The sequence below is a fragment of the Acomys russatus genome, chromosome 5 (assembly GCF_903995435.1).
Source record: "Acomys russatus chromosome 5, mAcoRus1.1, whole genome shotgun sequence".
Classification (NCBI taxonomy): Eukaryota; Metazoa; Chordata; class Mammalia; order Rodentia; family Muridae; genus Acomys; species Acomys russatus.
In genome coordinates this window covers 57,196,592-57,216,242 of record NC_067141.1, presented here as the reverse complement: position 1 = coordinate 57,216,242, position 19,651 = coordinate 57,196,592, and the positions used below count along the sequence as shown (strand labels likewise).

The 19,651-nt window shown below is 45.7% G+C and overlaps 1 protein-coding gene across 1 annotated transcript in view; it reads left to right on the top strand.

The window, feature by feature from the left end:
* The window catches only part of Myof (myoferlin), a 148,228-nt gene that overhangs the window by 93,900 nt on the left and 34,677 nt on the right, over positions 1-19,651 (top strand). Inside the window, exons 25-36 of the mRNA XM_051146405.1 lie at positions 691-822; positions 2,484-2,647; positions 6,683-6,797; positions 8,848-8,953; positions 10,035-10,180; positions 11,484-11,657; positions 12,989-13,097; positions 14,594-14,671; positions 16,472-16,653; positions 16,749-16,907; positions 17,010-17,108; positions 17,937-18,098. Of these exons, the coding sequence (XP_051002362.1) occupies positions 691-822; positions 2,484-2,647; positions 6,683-6,797; positions 8,848-8,953; positions 10,035-10,180; positions 11,484-11,657; positions 12,989-13,097; positions 14,594-14,671; positions 16,472-16,653; positions 16,749-16,907; positions 17,010-17,108; positions 17,937-18,098 (1,626 nt within the window). The remainder of the gene's footprint in view (positions 1-690; positions 823-2,483; positions 2,648-6,682; positions 6,798-8,847; positions 8,954-10,034; positions 10,181-11,483; positions 11,658-12,988; positions 13,098-14,593; positions 14,672-16,471; positions 16,654-16,748; positions 16,908-17,009; positions 17,109-17,936; positions 18,099-19,651) is intronic.

Genomic DNA, 19,651 nt, shown 5'->3' with positions numbered 1-19,651 from the left:
GTCAAGACAACTGTCTTGTGCCAATGTGTGAGGTGACTTGTGGGAATGTCCCCTTTCATCACACTCAGTAGTAAGAAGCCAGGCACTCAAGGGTGGGGATTTAACAAAACTAGAAATCTATTCTGGGTTTAAAAAATCCATTATAATTTTTTTTGTTCTTTAGTGCTTTTGTTTTTGTTTTTAAGTCAAAAGAATTCTTTAGTGGAACCGGCATTTCATCTTCTGTACTTGACAGTTAAATGCTGTTATTACTGCTGGGGGCAGTGTGAAATCACTGCCCCATTTGTGCAAATGTCAACAAAACAAAGAAGACAGATCTCACACTGATGCTATTAGAAAGAGTGTTCTGCCCTTGTAGGACAGGCAGAGATGTGCGGCTCACATTTTGATTGGTTGACTGATTGGTTGAACTAGAGACAGTTTATCAATGATGAAAAAGATGCTCCTGAGGACAGAAGCAGAGCTGGGACTGGCCAGACATTCTGCATAGCTGCATGGAACTTGCTGCTTTATCTGCTATTTCAGTCTTTGTTACAGGGTCGTTTGTCAGCTTTAACCAAAGCAAATACAAACTCAGTCTGGTGGGAGCAATAGGTAGAGGTTGAGCATGCTCTGGGCTTTATTAGCATGATGTCATAGTTTGTGCGGTGCCTGTCCCATGTCACCTACGATGTTATTGTTCATCCATAGTATCCACAAGAAAAAAACAATGGCCCCAAAGTGCCTGTGGAGTTGCGAGTGAATATCTGGCTGGGTTTAAGTACTGTGGAGAAGAAGTTCAATAGCTTCGCAGAAGGCACATTCACCGTCTTCGCTGAAATGGTACCTTTGATGACAGTCCTGTCTTCTCTCTGGTGGGGCAGAACTTTCTCTTTTCACCTACCTCTAGCTGACATTAGTACCACCTTAAGTGCCTCTAAGAGATTCTTAGTGGAACAAATGAGAAGAAAACACAACTATCACCCCTGATCCTCCCACCTCCCACCACCTGAGAGTTATCAAGTGAACATTGCAGAACAGCTTCCCCCTTTGTGTGATAATTCAGAGGTAACTGCCAGCCAGTGAACTTGAAAATGGATGCTTTTTCCAGCGTGTGGCACTAGAGCCAGTAACAGTCATATTGGTGCCCAACATGTAGGCAAACAGACACAGGATACAGGAGACTTTGTCTACACACACACACACACACAAATTTCTAGGTCAATTTATAGCAGAGCTTTTTGTCAGGATAACTGTCTTGTGCTAATGTGTGAGGTGACTCGTGAGAGGATGCACATACATGCACATGTGTTTCTGGGTGTTTCTGAGGTGTTTCACACGTGCCTGTCCATGAACACCTCATATTATTTGTCCTACTGCAACTGTCTCAAGGTCACACCCCCAAAGCCACTGAAGGTCACCATCACCACTCTTAGTAAAGCCCTGAGGTCTGTGCTTGGATTTTACCCATGTCATGCTAGTGACTACACTCTTGCGCTCTTGCTCCACTGCCATGGGGCACACACTTGCATTTCCTGCCTCCCTTTGTAGGCAGGAACTTACCCGGGCCTTGGGCAACTCATCTTCTTAGGGTCAACATAAGATGTATGGGTTTGAGGCCACACAGTGATACCCGCCACCCTGGGAAGTCTCACCTCTTTCCATGGTTGAGAGCATGAAGATCAGGCCATCATGGGTTTATAGAGTCTCATTTAGAAGGGATTGGCCAGGATGGCGAGACAGCTCAGTGGGTACATGTGTTTGTAGCTGAAGCTGCCTATCCTAGATGGATCTCCTGGACCCACGTGGTCAAAGGTGAGAACTACCAAAAGTTGTCCTTTGACTTCTACACACATGTCAGGGCTTAGACACACACAAATGATTTTGATAACTCTTCTTAACTTAGAAATGAACACTCTGTAAACCAGAGTCAGCCATTGCTTTCCAGAAAGTTCTTCTTCACCAGCCATAGTCCAGAAGAGACTCAGAACCTTTAAGGCCCCATAGGAATCATATTTCTGATACATTCTTTATGTACCACCCGGGGTAGTGACACCACCAATTAACTGTTTGTGTGGAGAAATGTGCCCAAATCTAAGCAGTAAGTTTACAAGTACACTTTACAAAGTACACACACTCATAAGCTGAGGATTCTTGTGGGTACTTCGATGGCATCCTCCTGTTTCGCGTCATTCAAATAATTGAAACAACTCACACGATGCATCATTTTTTGCAGAACACACTCATGACTGCGTGTGCGCGTGAACTCTAGAATAAGTATAAGAAACGTGCTGCGCTCAGTTTAGAGATGAGCACACTGAATCTTAGGAAGGCGAGCGACTCACTTAGAGTCGCCTAACCACTGGCAGGCCGGAGTTCAGCTCCATGCTTTTTGGGCACATAGCTTTTGTGCTTTTGGCTTCAGTCCTGAGACTTGGATTTTATGCCTCACTTGCTTCCTCGATCTCTGAGAGTGACTCCCCAACTGTGTCTATTTTTAACAGTATGAAAACCAAGCCCTCATGTTCGGGAAGTGGGGCACCTCTGGACTGGTGGGACGCCATAAATTCTCTGACGTCACGGGAAAAATCAAACTCAAAAGAGAATTCTTTTTGCCTCCCAAAGGCTGGGAGTGGGAAGGAGACTGGGTGGTTGACCCTGAAAGAAGGTGAGTGTTTGGCTTTCCATGTCATTTTGTTGTTGTTGTTTTGTGTGTGTGTGTGTGTGTGTGTGTGTGTGTGTGTGTGTGTGTGTGCAGCTTCATGCATGCCATAGCACTCACGTAGACTCAGAAGACATATTCTAAGAGTCAGTTCTCACCTTCCGCCTTGTTGAGCCAGGGTCCTCTGTTTCCGTTTTTATGCTGTGTCCAGGCTAACTGGTGTACAGCTTCTGGGTGAATCTCCCGCCTCTGCCTTCTAGCTCACCTTGGGAATGCTAGGACAATTAATGTATACCACCACATCCAGTATTTTCTATGGATCCTTGGCATCCAGCTCAGGCTATAGGGTTTATCACTGGCTGAAGTTTTACCCACTGAACCATGTCCCCAGCCCCTCCATCATCATTCTTATTAATATTAGTTTTACCCACTGAGTAGGACTAAGTCTATAGAAATTTACAGGGAGATACCAAAGGCAAGAATAAGAGGCACCTAAGGGAATGTAGAGTGTAGGTCTGTACACCCCAGCTACCCAGGGCCTAAAGTAGGAGAATTGCATTTTCAAGGTTTGCCTGGAGTGCCAACCAAGCCCAAGCACAGCAACTTAGTGGAACCCAGTCTCAAAATACAAAGTGAAAAATAGTGCCAGAGATGAGAGGGCACATACCTTGGCGGTGAAGTACTTGTCGCTCCTGAGTAAGCACAGAGTCTCCAACCCCTGTACAATTCTGTCTATGCCCCTAGCCATTACAGATGTGCCAGGTGTTAGATCTCAAGCCTCAGACAAATGGCTAACTGAGGTACCTATTTAACGTATCAAAACAGATTCTAGCCATGAGGTTCTCACATCTACCTATTACACAGTCATCCAGACTGGCATAGCATGGCTCCTACCCTAAACTCCCCAACCCAGGCCTGGGTTTCACTTCTCACAGCTCTCTCTCTCTCTCTCTCTCTCTCTCTCTCTCTCTCTCTCTCTCTCTCTCTCTCTCAGGTTTATTTATTCATTATTATGTATACAGTGCTCTGCCTGCATGTATACCTGCTTGCCAGAAGAGGGCATTAGATCACATTATAGATGGTTGTGAGCCACCATGTGGTTGCTGGGAATTGAACTCATGACATCTGGAAGAGCAGTCAACGCTCTTAATCTCTCCAGCCCCTCACAGCTTCTCTTATTCCTATATAATCCAACCATTTTGTCTATACTAGTCTTTTTGCCCTCTGGTCTCTTGGTCACTTGGTCCAAGGTTCCTCTTATAGGCCCCGTCTTCTTTCTCACGTCTCTCTCTCTTTGTCTCTTGCTCTCCCCCACCTCCTCTCAAGGCCTGATTCAGTCTGGATCATTCACGATGCCTTTGGCTGTGCTCTCCCTCAGCTCTTCAATAAGCCTTCTGCTCTACCATGCCTAGGAGCGTCATATCCTCATTTAATTTTTTCTTTCATCTGTTACATATGTTAATGGAAGAGCCTTAGGTCCCCTTTGCCAGAGATAAGGAGAATGAGTGGTTTCTTTCAGCAGGTAGGAGCTATTTTCTTAAGACTCTGAGAGAATGCTGGCTTTTATCTAAATGCCTGGCTTGAGGAAAGGAATTCCTTGGGACCAGACACTAGACAGTGTGCAGAACGCCAGCATCATCTAACTTAGCCATGACTATAGGCAGTGGTAAGAATTATGAGAGACAGGCGGACAGTGGTGGTGCACGCCTTTAATCCAAGCACTGGGGAGTCAGAGGCAGGTGGATCTCCAAGTTTGAGGCCAGCCTGGTCTACAGAATGAGTTCCAGGATAGCCAGGACTACACAGAAAAACCGTGTCTTGGAGAAAAACAAACAAACAAACAAACAAATATGAAATAAAGCTACAGTAATGAGGTTATCAGCCACCATTTCCTGGATTGTGGCAAGAAGATGCATGATTCCTGGTTCAGATGCAAAAGATTTTAATTGCCTACAACAAGAGTAATAGCTGACTAGATCAGCACTTCCTGTGGTCCACTATGCTCCCACTGACTGACTAGAAGAGGGCCAGATGAAATTTGCACCTGCAGTGGGGTTGTGTTGAGGAGAGGGAGCCTGGTTTCTGGATCCCAGTCTTTTCTAGTGGGCATGGTGACATGCTGGCCTCTTGCTCTAGACAAAGACACTATCTCTGTTGTTTGTGACCGTTCCCCAAACGGCATTGTTGATAAGCTAGTTCATCACAAAGGCTACCAATGATCAGCTGGCAAGATGTGCACAAACACACATGATTCATGGGGAACCATCTCCAAACAGGATAATATGATCTTCACTTTGCAAATGAGGAAAATGAGACCTAGAGAGATTAAGTACTTGTCCAAAGGCACAGATTCCTGTAAATGGTGTTTCTGGGGCTGCAGCTTAAGTATGGCAGGGCACCCGAACCAACCCTCAGTCATGCTTGAACATCTATAGGAAACATTAGGAGTACCTGCCAAAGAGGGGAACTATGTGGTATGTGAATTATATCTCAAAAGTTGTTACTAAAAAGAAAAGAAATGTGTACTGAAGATATTATATTGCAGGGGCTCATTGCTTGCCTCACATGTGTGAGGTCCTGGGTTTAAGTCCCAATAATGCCCCAAAAGTAAACTATAGGGCAATAGAAAGCTACCCCGGAGGTTTTTGGGATCCCAGATTCTAAATATTGCCAGCATAGTTTGGGGCGTGGTTCAGCAGGCTGAATGCTTGCCTGGAATGCACAAAGCCCTGGGTTTGAGCTCCAGTACTGAATAACCTAGGAGGAGTGTCTACACCTGTCTTCCCAGCACTTGGAGGATCAGGGATTCAAGGTCACCCTCCACTAACTAGTGAGTCCCAATCAATTAACAATAAAAAAACGTTGCTGGCAGCATTAGTGCCAGAGCTCCCTCTTGTGGCCACCTTGTGATGGCACGCTCGCTCAGGGACCTGTATTGTAAAGTCTCAGATTACAGTTTCGTCTTTGGACTCGTAGCATCGGCCTTAACAAGGGAGGAGAATGCGCCCTCTAGCGAGCCAGGCCAGACCCAGCACCCACACACCTTTGCTTCTGTTGTGAGACTGTTTGCTTTGTTTGGAGTTCTGGGGATTGGTGAGGAGAGAGGGGGAGGTTGGAGTAGATATAAGGAAAGAAGCGAGGACGGGGGAAGGCTGAGAGAACTGGGACTGGAAAAACACAAGGCCCAGATGCCAGAGATGGCCGCCAAAGTTTTTAGTCTCCTCTGGGGTGTCGAGGAGTGATGGATGATTTCAATTTATACAAATGGTCGAGGACATTTGCTTTTTGATTCCCCTCCAGGGTTTGATTGCAGCGAGGGGAAGGGAGGAAGTAAGAAAAAGAACCGTCATTTGAGGATCCCTGGCAGAAAACTAAAGACAAAGTTGGAGGCTCTGTGCTTTCTTCTGTGGGTTTTTGAGGCGCGCTAAATCCAAGCAAAAAGCTGGCGAGGCAGAGAGTCAGTACAGAGCACTCAAGGGTCCAAAAGAGTCTGCAGTCTGAAATGAAATGGCTTGGCTCTCCGCTTAGAAACCATCAGTTTATGTCGTGTAGAGCAAACCACGGGCACACATTTCCACGCATCTTCCAAGCCTGCCTCCACTCCATTTTTTAAAATAGAACAGACAAGGAGGAGTACTTCCCCGTTCTTTGAACTATCAGCCAAGAGTTTTACTGAGAAAAAGCTGGAAAGCCTGTACTGAAACAAGAAATGTGGAAGACACTGTGGTCCCTGCAGGAAGCTGCTCACAGCACGGGTTTCCTGACTCCACCCTAATTACTAGGAAGGAACAACCTTGCCAGTGCGAGGAGTCCTCTGTAATTTAGGTCTCACTGCCCCACCAGCCCCCATTCTCCAAAGGAATGAATGTCAAAAGCTTTTAGTTCAAAGTCGATTCTGGAATGGTGAAACCAAAGGGCTCAAGCGAGAAGAGAGCTGGTGTCATTCCAGCCTGTAGAAGCCTGCAGACAGTGTGAAATGGCTGGGGTGCCTGGTCCTGTTTCCATTTCTCCTCAGTAACAGGAGCCCTCTCTCACCCATAGCCTCCTGACTGAGGCTGACGCGGGTCACACGGAGTTCACTGATGAGGTCTACCAGAATGAGACCCGCTATCCCGGAGGCGAGTGGAAGCCGGCCGAGGACACCTACACGGATGCGGTGAGCCACATGCTCCTGCCCCACCTCTGTGCATCATAGGGCATGAGCTATCTTCTCTTCTGCTAGATCCCCTGTTCCAAATCATCTTCCATGTACAACTGAACCCACACGAGTGCCTGATCACCACTCAATCCAACAAAAGCTGGGCCTCTGTCTAGACAGGGCTACATGGTAAAGTTTGAGTTGTACATATTTTTTAGGTAAGGAATTTATTATCCAAGTAGTTTTAAAAGTGACGACAAATGAAGTGCTCACTTTAAAGAAATACACAGGCAAATGGAAACAAATTTTAAAAATGGAGCTGAAGAGACGGCTCAGCAGCTGATGCTTCTGCAGGGCACTAGAGTTCAGTTTCCAGTACCCCTGGCTGGAGTCTCACAAATGTCTGTACAGCAGCTGCATGGGGTGCAACATCGCCTTGTGGCCTCCGTAAGCACTCTTATACACTTGCGTCCTCCACAAAATAATCATGGTTGCAGACTTCTGTTCATATACATGTGGCTTTTTTCCTCTTCTGACTATGATTATGTTGTACACACAGATCTACAACATGCATGTTCCACATAATGATGTATTTGCGCACCTGCGTGTGTACATGTTCACATGGATATACATAGGGGCACACATACAAGTGTGTGCACATGCGTGTAGAGGCAATGTCAGCATCCGGCATCTTCCTCAAACACTCTCCACCTCATGTTTTTGAGACAAGGATTTTTCAGTGAACCTGGCGCCCATTGACTGAGCTGGGCTGTGATGCCAACAAGCTCCTGGGATCTCTTCATCTCCTCCTCCGCAGCACTAGGGTTATAAATGTGTACTTTCACTCCTGGACTTTATGTGCATGTTGGGCTTCTCAACTAATTATTAACTGGGGCATTTCCTCAGCTCCGGGTCATCTTTTGATAACTGAACATACAGGGGTCTGAACTTTGCTATAGGACCCTATTGTCATTTATTTGTCCATTTCATAGACATTTGGGGATTGGGGATTTGGGGTGAGTTTTTTGTTTGTTTGTTTGTTTTAGTTCATCTTTAGTTTTTTATTTGGATTTTTGAAGACAAGGTGTCTCTATTTAACCTTGGCTGTCCTGGACTCTCCTTGTAGACCAGGCTGGCCTCAAACTCGCAGAGATCTGCCTGCCTTGGCCTCCTGAGTGCTGGGATTAAAGGTATGTGCCACCCTGGCTGGCTCAGCTTCAGTTTTTATAAAAAGCCAGTGCATATCTTTAGACAACTGTTTTTGCACAATTAATGAAAGCCTATGTCTAGAAAACCATCCTTGGAATTGTGCGGAGAAATTCTAAGTGCATAAGGACACTGTGGTAATATCGCTGAATTGCTTTGCAGGGAAGTGGCACACACTTCCAGCAGCGGTGTAGCAGGGGACTTTGCTTCAATACTGTCTCACTACATCATCTCTGTTGATCCATAAGCAAATGGTACCTGCTCCTGTTCCACTCTGCATCCTCCTAATTTAAAATGAAGCCGTTTTCCATTTTACAGCCACCTTCATGTCTTTTCCGTTTGAACTTGGTTATCATGCCTCTTGAGTTTTAATGTCAACATAAGTCAATATTTAGTATAAACTTTGCTCAACCCCACATGATCAGCATCATGGGCTTCTGGTAGCATTTTTTTCTAAACTTGAACACATGCGCCTTACTGCTTCATCTGTTCTCTGTTTTGCTTTGTTTTGGTTTCCTGAATAAACTCTCATAAAGATAGGTAGCACCATCTAATAGCATTAAGTGAGCCCATATGAAGTGGCTAATGTTGACCATTTTGGCTTACAAATCCAAGCATTTCACATGGTTCAACTTAATGCTATTCTCTAATAGTAAAAGCAGAAGATCCTGGAGACAAGTGACTTTAAGGTAGCTTTTGTGTGTAAGTAAAGATTGGAGCTTTTTTTTTTTCCCCTGAATAAAATGGATCTCAAAGATGGTATCTGTAAAGATACACAGATTCTGTAGCTGAGTATCAGGAAATTTCCTCATCCTTGGATCTCATTCACATCTGTCTGTCTGTCTGTCTGTCTGTCTCTTAGAATGGAGATAAGGCAGCGTCACCCAGCGAGTTGACTTGCCCTCCAGGTTGGGAGTGGGAAGACGACGCATGGATATATGACATAAACCGAGCAGTGGATGAGAGAGGTAACACGAGTAACTGTTTGCCTGAGTATGAGTCTGCAGAAAGGCCTTGGTTCATCAGGGCAGAGCTTCCGCAGGAGGGAGGGGCCTATCCCCACCTGTGTATGACAGTTAGGTCATGTGGTGTTACCTGTGACGATTCAAATGAGTATCTGACTCAAACAAATAGATGGACAGCTGCGGGCTGAGGAGATGTTAGAAGTGGAAAGTGGAGGCAATGAGGCTGAGCAGCTGCACTCTGGGACACTTAGAAATCCACAGTAAGAATAGAGGAGAGATCTAGAGCTTGAGTTTCCTCTTTCCTAACCACACTCTCCACAGTCTCCCCTGGGATAGTCAAACGTAGAGGTTCTAGACTCAGATAGGAGAATGACAAATTGTCTTACAAGTCACCCCAAGGCGATGACGTGACTGACATGGCAAGTCAAATAACTTACCATTTGGACCCGTCAAACTTAACCCTTTCCTCAGAGAGGTGATAACGCTTAAGCAGAATGCGATTGATACATACGATTCCAACTAGACGGGGAATTCTACATTGCCTGTGATGTACAGCACAGCATTTACTAAGCAATAACCACACACCAACCACATAGCTGCGTGCCTTTTACCTTTAAGGTTGGCATGTTGGAACAGACAGGTGTGACAACTTGCAGGAAACACTACTGAAGGGCTAGGGATGTAGCTCGGCTGCAGAGCACTTACTGCTATTCACAGGTCCCTGGTTTCAGCCCCAAAGAAACAGAAAGGTTGAGTATCTCTTACCAAAATTGCTGGGGCCCAGAAGAAGTCATTTTTTGTTTGAGAAACGTTTACCTTTTGGAATATTTGGATATGTATGTATGTATGCATGCATGTATGCATACATACATACATACTTTTACATTTGTGGCATGATGGCACCAAAATGTTTTAGCATGACACACATTGTATTTTCAGATTAGGCATGCTCAACCCTGTGACAGTCACAATAGCACAGAACATCTGCGAGCAGAGAGAGAGGAGTTACATGTTTCCTAGCAAGTCATTTACTGATCACACAGATGTATCTCTTTGGGGTAACTATTCTTAAACTCTGTTGCAGGATGGGAGTATGGAATTAGCATTCCTCCTGATAATAAGCCCAAATCCTGGGTCGCTGCAGAGAAAATGTACCACACTCACAGACGGCGGAGACTGGTCCGAAGACGCAAGAAAGATTTGACACAGACGGCTTCTAGTACCGCAAGGGTAAGAGGGGCGGTAGGAGGGTGCCGGACCCGGGCGCTCAGCCTGCCACCCCATGCAGAGGTCCGGCTACCAGGCTGGCTCTGCAGAGCCACAGATGCAGTTCATAGCCATGAAATAGACTTGCTCTAGGTCGTATCTCCAGAAAGGAACAGAGCCCAGGTTAGACTAATTCTAAGCAGGGACTCTTTCTATTGTTCTAACGCTCAACTCTGGTGCTAGCAACAAAGTTACTCAGTGATCAGCTTCTGGAGAGTGAAACTGGAACCCCGTCATCTTGGCATCCTCCTGGCTCAGCAGCACATTTCAAGTACAGGGTGTGCTAACACGAATGAGGCTTAAACGCTGCGTTGTCCCATCCCGACTGGGCGAGAAGGGTCCAAACTTGCTTCACTTCCTCTTCCCACATGAGCACCACCATGACTTGGGGAGGGCACTGGGACACTGGTCAGAAACCTCACTTCTCCCCATGAGCCTTCCTGAGACTGCGAAGGTGTGCTCTCACCTGCTTCATTCTTGGCTTCACAAAACACGCCACTGTCACTATTCACACCATCACAGAGGAAGTTGCTAGATCATGTCAAATATGGATTTTATGTTCATTGGAAATGGAAAAAAAATTAAAGTCCACACACTAGTTATAGCCCTCCATGGATCTCTAATTTCTAGGTTAGTCAATAATATTCAAAATTATTTTCCATTTTTTCCATCTGGTCACACTTGAAAGACACTTAGATAAGTTTTTGGCCATTCAAATATCAAATACATGAAGACAAAGGCCACACTATCTTTTTTTCAGCGATACCTCAGTCTCGAGGGCAATCTCTGTCTTGTGACACAGGCACAGGCATGTTGAAGGCATAGAATAAAACATTGAAAACAGATCAAGTGCATATAAATTGTCTTAACTTAAAAGTACTGTACTGGGTTAATAGTTGCCACAGAAGCAATGTAGTCTGACCTATTACATTATTACTAATGACAGCAGCTCTTAGCATAAACAAGACATTTAAATCCTAAGGGACAATACTATTTTACTCATATTTAAAATGCGGATAGTAATTCATTCCAAACAGTATCACAACCATGTGTTCTCATGAGCAATCCGAGGAAGGACCCACCCACTCTCACTCGCTCCAGTGTCTAAATGGTACTCTCTCTATTCCTACAGTCTGTCAGCTCTGCAAAGCCAGAGACCCCTCTATTCCATCTTTGCTGCACCCCTGGCTCCTCATGCAGTACGTGACAGAGAGCAGATTTCCGTGACCACATCTTTTTATCGCTAAAAGTCGTGCTTCTATTTTAGGCCATGGAAGAACTTGAAGACAGGGAGGGCTGGGAATATGCTTCGTTAATTGGCTGGAAATTCCACTGGAAACAGCGCAGTTCCGACACCTTTCGCCGCAGGCGCTGGAGGAGAAAAATGGCTCCTTCAGAGACACACGGTGCAGCTGCCATCTTTAAACTTGAAGGTGCCCTCGTAAGTAACCGGAAGCTAAAGCGTGAGTAGAGGAAGGGTGTGTGCAGTGCAGAAAGCACAGCTAAGTCTGGAGAGGCCCCTGCAGCCCCAGCATTGCACAGCTGAGAAGGAGTTGGTGGAAAGGCGTACACCCCGAGTGAGTGTCCAGTGGCTCCCATCTTAGGGAGAAACCACTACCACACGACAGCTCCTCGGAACAGTACTGCGGGCACTTTTATTTCTCTCAGCATTTCCCATGTATGTCTGCCAGGATGTTGACTTAAGGAAACAACTAGTAATTTTGCAGGCATAGAGGCTTGGTTTAACGGGTCAAAAAAGCCAAATATACAGACATAGGGGGGAGAAAAACTGAAGCTTGGCTCACAAATGACAAGCTGGGGCCAGGTCGGTGGAAGGAATGAGTAGAAAATAGTGGGTGATCTGTGGCCAAGCAACATTTCCATGGACCAGGGAGAAGGCTCAGTGGTTAAGGATATTTGCTGTGCAAGACCGAGGAACTGAGTTCAGATACCCTGCACCCACGTCAAAAAAAAAAAGCTGTGTGGATGACTGTCACCCCAGCACTGAGATCGGGGTCTCAGCAAGAGGAGACAGGAGGGTCACCAGGACTTGCCAGCAGCCAGTTTAGCCAAAAAACCAGTGACTTCTAGTTCAACGAGAGCCCCTGTCTTCAGGGACAAATGACAGAACAGGATACCTGATGCCCTATTCTGGCCACACATATACATAGATGCACATACATCCCGCTCACATAGACACACAAAAAGGAAGAGAGGGAGGGGAGGAGGGAAGGAGAGAGGGAGGGAGGGCGGGAGGGGGGTAGGGAGAGAGGGAGGGAGAGAGGGAGGGAAAGAGAGAGGGAGAGAGGGAGGGAGAGAGGGAGGGAGGCAGAGCGGGACGAGGGAGGGAGGGAGAGAGGGAGGGAGGCAGGGAGGGAAGGAGGGAGGGAGGGAGGCAGGGAGGGAAGGAGGGAGGGAGGGGGTAGGGATGGAGGGAGGGAGGGAGGGAGAACCGTTTTCAAAACGTTTTCCCTTCCGCACTCTGACTCCACCACAATCTGCTACCTTTGACTTCCCTCTCCCAGTCTTGGAGAGCATCCACTATTTCTCCATCTTCCTCTTCTCTCAGCAGCAGGTACTCACCTTGGAAATTGGTGACAAAAATACCTCCTAAAAGTCGCCATTGCAGTTCCTTGTTATTCTCACCTCTTCACTTGTTTGTTTTTAGGTGGTGGTGGTGGTGATGAAGATAATGAAGATGATGGATGATAATGAGTGATGGTGGGTGATGGTGGTGGTGGTGGTGCTGATGAAGATTTCCTCTTTCTTTAGGGGGCAGACACCACAGAGGATGGAGATGAGAAGAGCATGGACAAGCAGAAGCATAGTGCCACCACTGTGTTCGGAGCAAACACACCCATTGTTTCCTGTAATTTTGACAGTACGTTTTAAACACAGCTGTGAATTCTATGTCTGTCACTTTTATCTCTAGAAAACTCTACAAATTGTCAGGTGTTATTTAAAGAATCTACACAGATAAGGGTAACTTTTAACTTCTTCACTTAATGAAGAGGATTTTTAAAATACATTTTAAAAACCCATATGATATTTGGAATGAAGAACGATCAAATCACTGATTTTAATATCTACTTAAAATACAATCATTCTTGCTAGAAAACCCTAAATTATTACTTTAATTATGGAAAAAAGACTAAAACTTTAAGGAAAGTCTGATCTCAATGAATTTCAGAATGTTATTAATAATGGCACATGTTTATATAGGTATTCATATGTTCCATATATTCAAGCATTCATGGTTCTCGAATTCATGCACTTAGTCACAATACTCTGTTACCCCTCAAATTGTGTGTGTGAGAGTGTGTGTGTGAGTGTGTGTATCATGAGTGCATGTGTGCATGTGTGTGTACATACATGGGAATGTGTGAGTTTCTGTGTGTGCTGTTTAATAACAGTAGGTTGAACACGTTTAAAAGTCAGAGAAACTTTTAACAGATAACTACCCCAGACATGGACCTAACATAGCACTGAGACCTTGCTCAGTGCCTGCTAGAGACCCAGGCTCCTCTGAAAATCTGTGATGAGCAGCTGTGCACTAAACCCAGGAAGTTCACAACCACTGCTATGCTGGTATTGGGACGGTCACAACAGTTATTTATCTGGTTTTATTTTATCTATCTTTGGAGGAAGGGTTTCTGTGTGTAATCCAGGATGCCTCAGCCCCTTGCATTCTGGGGATTATAAGTGTGTAACACCACGCCTGGCATATAGTACTTTAAAATATACCCCCCACTACACTCCCCTGCCTCTTATCTCTAAGACCTAGTCTAAGACTTCCTACCAACCCTACTTATAAACTGTCTCAACATAGACACATCCATGTGATGAAGTTTATTTTATACATTAGATACAGCAACAGGTAAAGAGAAGTAACTAATGATGAATATGAGAGTTATTAAAATGGCCAGTATTATACAAACAAGGGTTACTTAACACAAGCTCTACAATGCTGAGATAAGGAACCACTGAGTAACAGGCAGGCAGGTGGTACATACAGCGTGGAAACACTGGACAAAGGCACGACCCACATCCCAAGTGAGATGCAGTGGTGCGCTTTGAGACTGATCACACTACAGGGCTTGCAAGATGAAACTTGTGAATTGTTTGTTTCTGGACAATTCCATTTAATGTCTGTGGCCTGAGATGACTATGGGCAACTGAAATATGAGAAGCAAAACCGTGACACGGGAACTGCTGTAAGTTTTCCTTTATAAGAAATCACTGTGTTGGGAATATTTGTGCTCACTGCCATGGGGAAATGGATCAGGTGACCCACGTGTCTGAAACAAGTGTCACCTCCAAATAGTTCATAAAAATCTTGCTAACAGTGTCTATTTCTTGTCCTCTTCTTCTTTGCAGGAGTCTACATCTACCACCTGCGCTGCTACATTTATCAAGCCAGGAACCTCATGGCTTTGGACAAAGACAGCTTTTCAGGTGAAGGGAAAATCCCCAACACTATCTAGTACATGGCAGGCTAGCTCATCGGGTGCTTTTTGTGTCTTGTTTTGTTTTCATTTCCTACACTAAAACCCTTCTCGTATGAAGACGGCTTTGGTATACTTGAAGAGAACAGCCCAGTCATTAGTTGGGGAATTGTCGACTTCAAAAACTGTTGCCCGGTGCTATGGATACACAGGAGACACGTGGCCCTTGATCACTGATTGAGCAATAAAGTGCCGTGAAGAGCAACTTCTGTGCTCTCTGTGTGTGCATGGCTGCATTTTAAATCTGGGTCCTGGACCCATTAGTAAATTAAGTCTTTACACTCATTGGTTACATACTCGTAAGATGATTTTTAAAAAAAATCACACATTTAACCCATTAGCCCTTGGAACCTTGCTGTGAGCCATATGTAGTATACGTTTTTTTGCCTTCCCTGCTGCCTTCCCCCACCCTCACTCCTACCCCCACCCTGGCCACCTTCTAGCACTATGTAATTATGAGGCTTCACCATCTGCACATGTGGTTTTGGCTGTGTTCTTTCCTCTGCAGGTGCAGATAGCTCAGGGGCCATCCTGGGCTATTTAGGGGCATTCTGTGCTAAGACCCACAAGCCAGCAAAACTTGCCTGGTTCTTCTATGGAACCAGCTCTTAAAACACTTCGCTGATATCATCATGCACTGTGTCAATTGTGTCCCAAGAACTCCTCCCACCCGTCATTTGTGAATAATTTCCTGTCCTAATAAATTAGATCAGATTGTCTAGGTGCAGTCTATAAATGAGGTCATGATTATCCTACTCTGTGGGACAAAGCTAAAAAAAAAAAAAAAAAATAGTAATAGTATCCACCAGGGGGCACTCCCTCACTGTAGATCCAATCAGAATTCTTAGAAAAAACCTTCCCTGGTGTTTGCATATAACTCGAAGCATATTTCCCAGAGATGCAAGATTTATCAATGGGGCGAAATTAAAAACGTTTAGTCATGTGATGGCTGCCTGCAATGCTATAAGCTCTCCCTTGGCACACACAAGTGCGTTAAGTTAGACACTGTTTTATTGTTGGAATACGTTACTTCTCTTCATCTGGAGGCCACAGAATACCTAAGATTGCTTCTATCCCATTCCCAATGCTTGGAAACAGCCTTCTGCTGATCCGAGCTGTAAATCCTGAGAGCAGCTGAGCCCTTCTCATTAACTGCTATTTTCTTGAGACCCGGCGCGCAGATATAAAACTTTCTGTACAGATAAGAGTAGAAGCAAAACCATGAAAATAACTGGTATTTATCAGCAGCGTGGATAATAGGCTCTGTCCTGAGCAGCTCGGGCTCTTCGTGGTGGCTCATCCTCCACCCACCTGGAAGCAGATATTACTTTCATGGCACAGAGGAAGGAACCAAAGCTTAGGAAGATTAAGTCTTTTTCTTCCAAAGTCATGGAGGCAAGCAAGGCCTGGACACCAGATCTGTTTGGTTACAAAGTTCATACTCCAGATAATGCATGTGAAAGACTGTGTGCCTGATTAGCCTTGGTGGGGATAAGTATTCTAGAGAGACAGCCCTTTGCACACACAAACCCTCCTCCCCCCTGCTAGGTACTTTGGACTCAGCATGCTACTGTCTTTCATGGTACTCCACTTTCTAAAATCCTTATCTTCAAATGGGTGGTGAAAGTATATGACCACTGTGTCTGGAAGAGAAGTCTTTGGTTGAAATGAGCTGTCCCAGGAAGGCAAACTTCATGTGATTCTACTGTTACTATCTTCTTTTTTTTTTTTTTTTTTTTTCTGTCCATAGATCCGTACGCTCACGTCTCCTTTCTCCATCGAAGCAAAACCACAGAGATCATCCACTCCACCCTGAATCCCACCTGGGACCAAACCATCATATTTGATGAGGTTGAAATCTTTGGGGAACCCCAAACGGTTCTACAGAACCCGCCCAAAGTGATCATAGAGCTTTTTGACAATGACCAAGTGGTAGGTGATATGAACTTTTAAGATGACTTGGGGGCCGTGGTAGAGGTTGGAAGGATTGTGTGTCCAGGAGTTTGAGTGTGGTTTAACTCCTCTAGGGCAAAGATGAATTTTTAGGTCGAAGCGTTTGCTCTCCTCTGGTGAAACTGAACTCAGAGATAGACGTCACACCAAAGCTTCTCTGGCACCCAGTTATGAATGGAGACAAGGCCTGTGGGGATGTCCTTGTAACAGCAGAGCTCATCCTGAGGAACAAGGTACCGCTTGTGTTCCCTGAGCTGCTTAAAGCATCTTGGTAACTCCCGGCACTCTTTGCTTTAGTGAGAGGTCAGTATTGACGGTCTGTGTTTGTTTCACAGGACGGCTCCAATCTTCCCATTCTTCCCTCTCAGAGAGCACCAAACTTATACATGGTCCCTCAGGGGATCAGGCCTGTGGTTCAGCTCACTGCTATTGAGGTATGTGTTCCCTCCGAGTTTTACCTGGTCAAACCAAATGATATGGCTGTAGAGCAAGAGCCATTAGTGGAGGGGGTGACATCATGCGGCACGTTTTCTTGCTGTCTCCAACTTCCTATAAAATCTACCCCTCCCAGTGCCCGCCACCCGCCCCCCCGGTCAAAATAGAAACAGTTATAGAAAATGAAAATCTTAACAAAGCCGCAAGAAGCAGATTTCTGAGATTTGGGAGAACTCGTTAGAGAAAGAAAAGATGGCCCAAGAGAAAGTGCAAGGGAGACACATCTGGCTAGGGAGGCAGGGGTGGGGCATAGGAAAGCAAGTGGACAGTAAAGGCACGAGAGATAATTAGGGCAGACACAGGGTGGTAGAGCTAACCTCGAGGCCAGATAGACAGTGTCCTGATAAGGGCAGCATTGTTAGCGCCTTTGTTTTGCTGCCCATTGTCCAAGGCAAACACATGACTCTTCAAACAACCGCTATCGCTTTGGAATGCTTGCAAGTCACTTCCGGTCATCAAGGGGTTTATACCTCATCCTCCAAAGTGCCCCAAAGTAGATCACAGCATGAGTCCTGTTCTGCTTTCTCTTTAGTTGTCTGACAAAGGGAAAGGGGCAAAACCACTTTTTCTGCGTTTCTGCAGGCTCCTGAAGATAATATTCACTGGTATTTTACACAAGTATGAATCACTCCATCTTAAAGACTTACTGGTGACTGAGATTGGATTTTTTTCCATTTGAGCGAGTGCATGTGTACACTTGTGTGTAGGTGTGTGTGTGTGTGTGTGTGTGTGTTTTCCTTCCTTTAATTTTTAATTTGGTTTCCAAGATTCTAGCCTGGGGCTTAAGAAATATGAAAAACTACCAGATGGCTTCTATCACGTCCCCCAGTCTCGTGGTGGAGTGTGGCGGGGAAAGAGTAGAGTCAGTGGTGATCAAGAACCTTAAGAAGACACCCAACTTCCCGAGTTCTGTTCTCTTCATGAAAGTGGTACAGTAACTAGGCTCTGCGGGAGCCCATGCGTGTTCGTATCTGAAGTGGGAATGTATGCTCTCTCACAGTTGATTCAGTTCCAGAGTTCTCCCTTCTTAGAGCATCTGTAGCCAGTTTCTGAAAGCTTCCACCAGCTCCAGTGATGGGAAAGTTTCTATGAGTGGTTCTTGTTTCTCCAGTGTTTGGTCTCTAATGTAGGCCCTTAGTCCACCCCTCAAGGCCAGGTTGTTGACATTGAGCAGTGAGACTGCACATGGGCCGGAACCTTCCTGCTAGGGTCTGGACGTCTGGGGGAGGAACAGCTGTGGAGGACCCCAGAGCATGTGACTGTGACGGGGCATGGTCCTAACAGTCCATGACATGGACCCTTCTTTGATCTTTTGACGTTATTAGAAGTGTGGGGTGTCTCAGATGGGACTCACACGCCTCCACATGTTATAACTAGACAAAGAGGAAACCATCCAACTTATCCATTTTTAAAGAAATTGAATTCTTAACAGGGTTTCTCTGTGTAGCCCAAACTGTCCTGGAACTCGCTCTGTAGACCAGACTGGCCTTGAACTCACAGAGATCCACCTGCCTCTGCCTCCCAAGTGCTGGGATTAAAGGTATGCGCCACCACTACACGGCACTCTTTTAACTTTTATTTTAAAAATCTTTATTGCTATATAAAAGATTAAAATAAAGACATTTACTTATAAAGATGGAGGTCGTTTTTCTTTATGTCCCCAATGCACTACTGGTAAACTTTGGGGTCATGTGGTTTGAGCCTGTCATTTTGCATCTGAGGCGGTCAAGGCCTAGAGCGGAGAAATGACTTGCCTGGCCCCATAGCAAGAGTAGATCTTTCTGTGCCTCAATGGCCATGCTCTAGTTTCACCTACAGCTCCAGCTCAGCGTGGGGAGCATTCACTACCCTTCCTTCACTTGGAGAGAAATGAAAAGTTAGCTAATGCACACAGGAGGACACGGCAAGTGAGTGGCCAGAGCTTGGACTGAGGTCCTTGCACTTTACTTATTTATTTATTTATTTTTTGGTTTTTTGAGACAGGGTTTCTCTGTGTAGCCTTGGCTGTCCTGAACTCACTTTGTAGACCAGGCTGTCCTCGAACTCACAGCAATCTGCCTGCCTCTGCCTCCCGAGTGCTGGGATTAAAGGCGTGCGCCACCACGCCTGGCCCGGCCCTTGCACTTTAAAAGCCAGAACCTTTCCTGATGATTCTGCAGATGGAAAGCCACAGGGGCGTGTAGAAGGAGAATCCCTAATCAGTCAGCCACCGCTAAGACACTCTGCCCATCCTTGCCTGCTCCCGCCCTTCCTCCCCTTCCCTTTCCTAGTCTGGAACCTAGCTTTGGTCAACAGATGTACGTGGAGGCACTCGGGAAAGCCCATCTTCCAGTCCAGCTCAAGGCCAGCGGCAGGCGCTTACCCAAACCACAACCAGGCTTCCAGGCCAGGCCGTGTTCTCCGGTCAGGGCATGTCATCCAGGCCCTCACATTCCATGCAAAATGAGTACCCATTTTGGCTTTGAACTTCCAGCACTGAAGA